The 9,489-nt window shown below is 50.1% G+C and overlaps 1 protein-coding gene across 1 annotated transcript; it reads left to right on the top strand.

The window, feature by feature from the left end:
• The first annotated feature begins 3,402 nt into the window (after positions 1–3,402).
• On the top strand, positions 3,403–4,601 carry LOC135626264 (GATA transcription factor 1-like). The gene is made up of 2 exons (XM_065131453.1): positions 3,403–3,722; positions 3,816–4,601. Exons 1-2 carry the CDS (start codon positions 3,501–3,503, stop codon positions 4,425–4,427), a joined length of 834 nt encoding a protein of 277 aa, XP_064987525.1. The 5' UTR covers positions 3,403–3,500; the 3' UTR covers positions 4,428–4,601.
• Positions 4,602–9,489: the final 4,888 nt, after the last annotated feature.

The raw sequence follows: 9,489 nt of genomic DNA, 5'->3' as shown, positions 1-9,489 counted from the left end.
GACTTTGTAAAAATATATCCCCTGCTCGGTGAGGAAAGCTGTGTGTTCTTGGTCTTCGGGTGCCATCTTGATTTGGTTGTACCCGGAGAAGGCATCCATAAACGAGAGACGGGCGTGGCCGGCCGTGGCGTCGACTAGCTGGTCGATCTTCGGTAGGGGGTAGCAATCTTTTGGGCAAGCATTGTTGAGACTGGTGTAGTCAATGCACATCCGCCAGCTTCCATTAGGCTTTTTGACAAGGACTACATTGGAGAGCCATTGTGGGTACCAGGCCTCTTCTATGAAACCGGCCGCCAGAAGTCGGCTTACCTCTTCTCGGATGGCAAGTTGCCGATCTGGGGCCTGCCGCCTGGGCCTTTGTTTCACCGGACGGGCATCGGGCGAGATGTTTAGGTGGTGTTGCGCGACTTCCGGGTGGACTCCTACCAGGTCAGATGGCGTCCAAGCGAAGATGTCGGCGTTGGCTTGCAGAAGGCCGACGAGCTGCTGTTGCTCCTGTTCGGGCAGTCCTAACCCGATCTTGACTGTTTGGTCGGGCCTGCCTTTGATCAGTGGTAAGTCGATGGTGGATTCCTTCGGCTCGGGGCGGGGGGTCGGTTTTTTTCCCTCCCGGGGGTCCTCCAGCGGGGACTGGATCCTCGCTCTCTTGTTTAGTGATACGGCGGTTAAGTAGCAACGCCTGGACTCCCAGGAGTTCCCTGCTACTTCTCCGACCCCATCGTGGGTCGGGAACTTGATGGTTTGGTTGTAAGTTGAGATGACGGCTCGGATCTTGTTGAGGGTTGGCCGTCCGAGGATGGCGTTGTATGCCGTGGGGAGGTCGACCACTAGAAAGGAGGTCATCACTGTCTTTGTCCTCGGGGAAACTCCCAAAGTTAGGGGTAGGGTGATAACCCCTAGTGACGAGATTGAGGCGCCGGTGAACCCCGTGAGCGTTGAGCATACCGGCTTCATGTTCTCCTTCACCAGGCCGAGCTTTTGGAAAGCGTCCCAATAAAGTATATCGGCCGAGCTTCCAATGTCGACCATGATCCTTCTTACTTGCGCGTTGGCGATTCTGGCTGATATCACCAGTGCGTCATCATGTTCGGCTGGCACGGGTCCCCCGGTCGGGAAGGTGACTTCGGGGCCTTTTTCATGTTTGGAAGCTTCGGCTCGGGAGGCCCTGGCGTAGGCCTTTCCGCCCGCCATGGAGTTCCCTCCGGACGCTGGCCCGCCGGTTATGACATCTATGTGCCGCTCGATGGGTCCCTCCGGGCGTGGCGAGAACTCCTTTTCTGGTCGGAGGTATGAGCCGAGGTGCCCTCGGCGGATGAGCTCCTCAATTTGCCTTTTTAATTCTCGACACTCCTCGGTGTCGTGACCGGGCTGTCGATGAAAACGGCAGTATTTAGAGCGGTCCGCGAGTTCGCGCGGGCTATTCATCGGGTGAGAATCTTTGAGAAGACCTTTCTCCTTGATGTGGAGAAATATTTCGGTCCGGGAGGAGTTCAGGCCTGGGGGAGGGGACCTGGGTACCGCATCGTCGAGTCCGCCAGCCCTACGCCGGGAGGTAGCGGGCTGTTGCTGCCGGGGCTGCTCTGGCTTAACCCTCTTGCGCTCGTCGCGCCTTCCAACCATCCATGCTTCAGCAGCGACGAACTGGTTTGCGCGTTGTAACATTTCGGGTACCGAAGTGGGGGGTCGCTCCACCAGAGACCAAAAGAATCGGGTAGGCCGCAGGCCCATCATGAATGCCTGCATCATCAAAGAGGGGTGAGCATCAGTCAGCCCGCGAATTTGTATGGTGAAGCGGTCCACGAAGTGAGAAAGGGGCTCGTCCTCCCTCTGGTTGAGCCCGAGGAGCATTGCCACCGACGGCCTCGGCTTGGCGTGAGCCAGAAAGTTAAGTTCGAAATCCTTGGCCAACTGGTTGAAAGAGGCGATGGACGCGGTCTTCAGATTGTTGTACCACGCCCGGGCTGGGCCTCGCAGGGTTGTCGGGAAGACCCTGCTCATCAGGGCGTCGGACATCCCATACAGTGCCATCTGGGCGCGGAAAGCGGCTACGTGGTCAGCCGGGTCGGTGGCGCCATCGTAGGCGTCTAATGAAGGGAGCCGAAAATGCGGCGGGATCGCATGCTCTTGAATCTCGGGGGTGAAAGGGGACCCCTGGTGTTGCTCGGCCCCCGGGTCTCCCCTGGTCCGGCGAACCTCACGCTGCACCTCGTCCAGTCGGCGGCCTACGAGGCGTAGCTGGGCCCACAGGCCCTCCGCCGAGTCTGAAAGTGGGGCTACGGGCGTCGGGTGCGTCGCTGGGTCCTCCGCTCCTCGGCTCCCGGGTTGGGTCGATTGGCCCGGAGGCGAAGCGAGAGACTCGGGAAGCAGTGCGGGGTTCTGGGCGGCGGACCGTTGCCGTGGTGGAGGCAGGGTTGAGTGCGAAGACGTTGGAGGAGAGACCAGCGGAATGATGGTCTGCATCACTCCCGTAAGAGCTTGGACCTGGTGTGTGAGGTCGTAGAAGGCTTCAGGCGGCACGGGGGACGGGCCACCGGGATTGGCGATGGGCGGCGACAGACCAGGGTCGTTGAACGATCGCCAATAGCGCTTCGAGATCGCAGCGGGGCGCTCGTCCCGAACCCCCTCCTGTTGGGGATGCTCATCCGTTGCGTCGGTCGTGTGCGACCTGACGGCTGGGGGTTCGTCGAAGTGAGCCTGTTGATCGCTTGACATTCGGACCGGCCCTCCTTCTAGCGCCATTATGTTAGGGTAAACACCTTTTTCTTAGCCGTGACCCGGGGGGTCGTCTCGGCTCGTTCGGGGGTCCGAATGGCGAGGATCTCCCTGGGGCGTTGCTCGTCTCTGCCAAGGCGGTCGGGCGCGGCCTCGGCCTCGGGGCGACGCTGCGACTTCCTCCGGGCGGGGATGCTGCGTATCCAGACGGGGGCCTCGGCTCGGTACCTGCACAAAGGTCGGGTCGGGATGCTCCACCCGACCCCTCCGATGATCAAGTTAGAGAGTGACGTGGAGGTCGTTTTCCTTTCAGGAGCCAGTCCCTCTTCTCCTTCTGGCTCGGGGGTGTTTATAGGGGGACTCGGCATTACCGGGCGCACCATCCCGTCAGTCGGGGCCGTACCTCCGATAGCGTCCGACATCGCCGAGGATGTTGCGTAGGGGACCGGGGAATCGCAGGGTATGGGCGAGCTCCAACCGCTACCTACTTTTGTCTCGTCCTACTGTGCTGGGTCAACTGAAGGGGGCTGTGGGCTCAGCGAGGCTGACGTCCGGACGCAGATCGTCACCCTTATTGCTCTTCCTGGGGCGCCGCGCCTGTCCACGTGCGGGGGACATTGCCAGGAGTGACGTCCGCCATTTTTTGCCATATCAGTATCCATCTTAAGGACATTGTAATCAACGCCGAGATTGGAATCTTCCTATCGGCTTCTCTCGTTGGAAACTTGTTGCTCTTTATCCTCTCATCTCTCTCCACTTCTTTGACGGGGTAAGTGAAGCATACAGCCATGGCGCTCTCAGAGAAGGCGATGACCGAGCCATTGGAGGAGGAGACCGCAGCGGAGGCGTGCTTTGCCGACGAACTCCTGTTTATGGACTTCACATCCGACCCTTACCATCCGCCACTTGAGGCGGCGTCATCCTCGGCCGCCACAGCTGCCGCAGGGGAGTTGCAGCTCCACGCCCTCCTCTTCCAGGAATTATTCGACCCGTCCGGAGATGGCCTTCCGGTTCCTTTCCAACCTCGTCAAAATCCTGTTTTTGGCTTAGAAAAATGATCAAAATCCTTTCTTTTTATTGTTCCTAATGTGGGGCTTTTGTAGGGGCTGCCGACGGAGGGAGGAGATGGAGGAGACGAGGAGGAAGAGGAGCTCGAGTGGCTCGCGAACAAGGACGCGTTTCCGGCGCTGGAGACGTCGTTCGAGATTCCCGCCCCCTCCCGCAGCGGCGGCGGCAGCGGCGGCGGAGGGAGCGGAATCGAGGCCGGGGCCGCAATGTGCGCGGTGGGGGAGCGGCCGAGCCCTGTTTCGGTCCTGGCGGCCGCGGCTTCGTTCTCCGCGCCGGTGCGTCCGAGGAGCAAAACACGGAGGCGGGGACGGAGGGTGCCAACCTGCTTCCCCCCGAAGCCAGCCGCCATGGCCGGAGCGAAGAGGGTGTGCACCCTAGAGCGGCGGCGGTGCAGGCACTGCCAGGCGGAGGAGACGCCGCAGTGGCGGGCGGGGCCGGAAGGGCCGAAGACGCTCTGCAACGCGTGCGGCGTGAGGTTCAAATCCGGTCGTCTGGTCCCAGAGTACCGGCCGGCGAGCAGCCCCACCTTTTCCGCCGCCATCCACTCCAACTCCCACCGCCGCATCGTGGAGATGCGCCGTCAGAAGGCTGTCTGCGAGCGGCGGAGCACCACGGCGCCGCGCCGTCCCTCGTTACTCCTCCGTTGATGCAATCCCCTCCTCTCCAACGCGGCCCCCCCACCCAAAAAAGCCAAAAAAAAAGAAGAATATAAAAAAACAACAACTTTTTTTCCACTGGAGATGTATAAATATTTTCTTAGTTTTAGCAGGAAAATAGAACATTAATTAGCTTATTTCAACCATTGTTTGTTAGTTTCTTTATTCCTTTAGTGAATAATTTTATTTATTTATTTATTTATAAAAAAATGATGAAAATAAGATTTAAATTCAAAATCTTATGATAAATCATGAAAGTCTTTCTTGGATCCGAAGATTTGGATCTGAAATGAACTTATTAGTAAAGTCCAAAAGATGGCAATAATTTATGTTAAGGTGGCAAGAATCATGGCGTAGGTGAAGGACCACTGATGGAGATCAGTGAATCCTATGTTAGATTATTACTTTCTAATTAGTCACAGTGGAAAAATAGAAGAATCCAAGACGCTTAAACTATGTATTCTTCTTGTCTTTCTTACTTGTCATTTTAAGTATCCAATAGAAGACTTATTTAAAATTTATCATCATTTATTTATATAGAATGATTTTTTTGAAAATATTTTTTTTTTCCCATAAGGTGTATCTTGTTTTTCTTTTTTCAATATAGTTCTCATTATTTTTATAATCTCGTAATTTCTCTTTCCTTCCTCACCCATTATGTTAGACATTCCTGTTTTCTTTTTTGCTTATTATTTTCACCCTAGAAAATAAAGAAAGAATGGATTTGTCATCGTTGATAAAGATGATCCTCACCCTTCCTCGAGACGCAATACTCGATTGTTGAAGTCGACAGAGTATTGCGTCTCGAGGAAGGGTGAGGGCCTCATAGTGATAGGCAAGGGGCAGAGATGATAGATGCAACAAAGAAGGAAGGGTGCTACCCAAAGACAATAATGTCTCGCATTGCACAACAAGTGGGGAAGGGGGCCTTAAAGCAACGAACACAACTAATGAGGAATAGGACTAAGGCGACAAACGCAATGGGCATCGCATTGAAGCATTAATGGTGATGCGTAGGGAAGAGCAGGTGATATTGGTTGGATGAAAGCGACAGAGAAAGAAAGAATATTTATGAAATTATAGAAAATAAAGGTACTATACGGGAAAAATAAAAAATACGAGCACAGAAAAAAAAAAAAATTTCACAAAAATCATCCATTTATATATTTATAAAAATATTTTTTTTCCGTTATCAAGGATTATTTTTAAAAGATGAAAAATATGGATCTTAAATGTCATATCATTTGAGAGAGGTCGCGCGTAAATGCATCGCGTATCTCCTCGTGGTAAAACAATTCAAAAGAAGAAACCGCCCTTTCCTTTCATTCATTCATTCAAGTATCGGGAGACAATGAGACCAACCAATTCCAATACCAGAGAAACACCGATATAAGTGGAGGGCAGAGCGATGGCGCCGGTGACGGCGATCGCCGTCGAGCGAACGGGAGTTCAAGAAACACCGAGGTAGATGTGTCTCACCCTTCTTCGTCAGTTCTGGTTTGGATGGTTTCTTTCTGGCTGCAGAAATCCTAGTTCTTATCTAGCGTTTGGACAATCCGCTCACTCCTTGATTCATTAAATCTTTTCTGCATCATGATTTCTTGGATTCGATTTGATCTGTTCGCTTCTTGGCGATTTGGGTTTTCTTTTAGGCAATTGCGCAAGATTCAACGTTTACTACATGTTCCGTTTCATCTGTTCGTTTCTTTGGCGATTTGGGTTTTCTTTCAGGCAATTGCACAAGATTCAATGTTCACTACATGTTCCGTTTGATCTGTTTGTTTCTTTGGCTTTTTGGGTTTTCTTTCAGGCAATTACACCCCTTTCTTGCTCGTTTTCAGTTTCTTCTCTTTGAATCGTCTCCTCCCCCCGTTCTTCTGTTGCGTTTGGATTCGGTAGGGTGAAGCGGATTCCGAAACCAAGGAAGCATCCGTCCCCTTTCTGTCATCTGCTTTAGGAAGCAAGCGTGCAGTGATGGTCTACTGATTAAGGTGTCCATCGATTTAGGTTGCTTTTAATTCTCATACATGTATTCTTCACTAGAAGTATTATGCATGATCGCATTCGTTCAATTTTTTGCAATATAACTTCTCTAAATATTTACTAATGCATGTATATTCTCAATTTATTAGTGAAAATATAAACACATAAAGCTAATAATCGTAATCCTAATCTTTTATAAATGTTTTCCTAATGAAAATGATTGATTTTTAGAAGTTAAGAGTTCTCGAATAGACAATTCTTGTCTAAGAAATCTAGTTTTAATTAGCACATCAATCTGTAAAATAAAATTAGAGTTTCAATGATAGATTATTGTCATCAGAGGTTAATCCTTTAGACTAAGAAACTTATGTAACCACGTGTTTATAAAAAAAAATAATAATTTTGAGAAATTAAGAAACGTCTCAAATAATATAATTAGGAGTTTTTTAATGTTGAAACCAATATCATGTATTTATCTATTTATAAAAAAAATATAGTTGTTGTTAGCGAACAAATATACCGTGGCTGATGAGTCAGCACGACTAGTTCTGCAGGTCGATGTCAGGAGCTTTCTATAGAGTGAGCTGGATGATGAGGTGGCTGTGCTCTCGGGAAGGAGTGTTGGTTAGCGTTGGTCGGGATCTGGGTTGATTGACATCTCTCCGTTGCGCGGTGTATGGCGTCTCCTGGGTTGAGGTGCTCGCCGCTCGTAGGTGGTCGTTCGCCTGCAAAAAATGGCCCTCGTCGGGTGATCCCCGGCTTTGGCCCCTTCGACGAGTAAGTCAGTGTGGGGTGGATTGTTTTTTTATGTCTCCCTCCCTCTGGCCGGAGGTCGGCTAGGGGCTTTATACCATTGCATGAGGGTCGGTAGCGCATCGATTTGACGTGATCGTTGACCCTCGAGGGATGGGACGACACTTTTGATCGATCGTCGTTCCCGGGACATGCGGAGTAGCGTCAGACGACATCGCCCCAAGCTCTCGAGATGGGACATACGGAACAACTTTTTGGTACGATTCTGACTTAGCGTGTGGTATCAGCTGTGGCGTGTCCGGGCCCAAAATATACCCTATCAGTTGTAGTGACTAAATATTTTACCATCTAAGAGAATTTTTACATGTGATCAGCGGTGCTCTGTTCAAAATTTTAAAAGTTGAGACCTCTGCAAACAGTTTCCGATTGGCGCTTTTTTTTTCGAAAGTTCGTTCCAAAAGAAAAAATAGTTTTCTCATAAGAAAAAGTTCGCTACATATCAAGAGATATATATATAAAGAGGAAATATTCTTTTAATCCTCCACTTCGAAGAGAGAGAGAGAGAGAGAGAAGGCGCAGGTGACGGCGCGGCTTGTCAAGCAAGCGAGGATCCTCAATGTCGTCGACAACAAGTTCTTCTTCAAGAATGCGCGCTTTCTTGCTGCCATTTATGCCTGGACTGAGGTGCATCTGTCTCATTCTTCTCCTCCTTTCTCCTTTCATCGATCGTGGTGTTGGTTTCCTGTTGATTCGTGACATTATTCATCGGCTTACCTTTCTTTCTTTACTTCCTCCGCATGGGTTAGTGATTTCCCATTGCTTCCGTGACGGATTGATTTCTTGATGGTCTTGATTTGATCGGTGTCGACACCATTAGTTGTATCATGTATCCCAATTTTGTTGTAGGGATTGAACCTCCTTATACTCTTCGATATATCATAGCATCATGATTTCTTGGGCATGGTTTGTACTTTGCCCCAAGTTTTCGCTTAAAGACTCAATTTAATTGTACGGTATGTCGCATTTGTTTCCTGGCTTATGATCCGAGTTCTTTCACAAGTTTTATTTGATCTGCTTGTTGTGTGTTTCTTGGCTTCTTGATGTGTTTTCCTTGGCGATCGGTGGAAGGTGGAGCGGTCTTCACGAAACCAAGAAACCACTTGAGTTCAACAGAAGGTCCACTAGGTATGCCCACCGCCCCTTTGCTTCCACATGCTCAAGATTCGTGCTTCAAACTATGTACACACGACTTAGATTATCTTTAATTGTTTGTAAGGAAAGCGTCCTCACTTCGGTTAGACAACTAGATCCATTGATCGATTAATTAGACTCGCCCGAATCGTCTTGGCTTGATTCGACCCAAAGGACTCGTCTACTCACTACACTAGGAATTGGATGAGATGGCGAACCATTGGGAATCGGAGTCCTGTCCGACAGATGGAAGTCCACGAGAGAGTCGAGGAATGGGCCAGGGATGTATTAGCCCGCGACACGTCACTTGATGTGCTCGGAGACGCCAAAGGAAAATATGGGGGTAAAATAATGGAGACGGGAGGGGGGAGGACGCGGCAGTACGAGGATAGATATGGACGGTACTATCAACTGTACTCCCTCTTCACTTAAACCCGCCCTTCCAGTACATGTGGAGAGCCGGGGAGTACAAACCTGCAGATCAACAGGAGGTGTACATAAAGAAGTAGACTGGGGGGAGGAGGAAGTGTAGGTAGCACAGGGGAGGAGTTCCAACAGGAGCGACCTGCGACCACATGCGCCACTACGACTCCGGGGCGGTTTCTGCCGTTTGATTTGGCAGGGTGATGTGTTCTCAGGTCGCCCCTGCAGGAGCTCCACCCGCAGCTCATCCCTTCGCTCGAGCCCAGTTGTCAGCGAGGCGGGACTTGGTGAGAGATCTTCTTTCCCTGTCTTCTCCAGCCCTCTCTTTCTTTCTTTCTAACGATGGCTGCAGCATTCCTAGTTTTTAAATGTACAAGTTTTTTAGCTGCCTAGACCAGATTTTAGATCTTAGGTTTGTTGGATTGGCAAAAATACCAATCTGAAAAATACCTGGGACAACATTGTGCATATGTTATCGCGCTGAGATATTATGGTGCAGGATTATGCCCATGAATGAAAAAGATTTGCCACAAGGTACGCTTCCCCAATCTTTTTTTGTTTGATGGCTACTACTACATTCTGCATGTTGTGAAATTCTTCTTTTTTTCTTCTGGTTTCTAGTTTTTTGCTCGAATTAATTTTATTGGATATGCAATTAATTTAGTAAGAGAACTTCTAGTTTTCTAACTTTAAATTAATCAAG

This window comes from Musa acuminata, chromosome BXJ2-11 (assembly GCF_036884655.1).
Source record: "Musa acuminata AAA Group cultivar baxijiao chromosome BXJ2-11, Cavendish_Baxijiao_AAA, whole genome shotgun sequence".
NCBI classification, from domain to species: Eukaryota; Viridiplantae; Streptophyta; class Magnoliopsida; order Zingiberales; family Musaceae; genus Musa; species Musa acuminata.
Note: the sequence above shows the minus strand (reverse complement) of the source record. Positions and strands in the feature narration are given on the sequence as shown.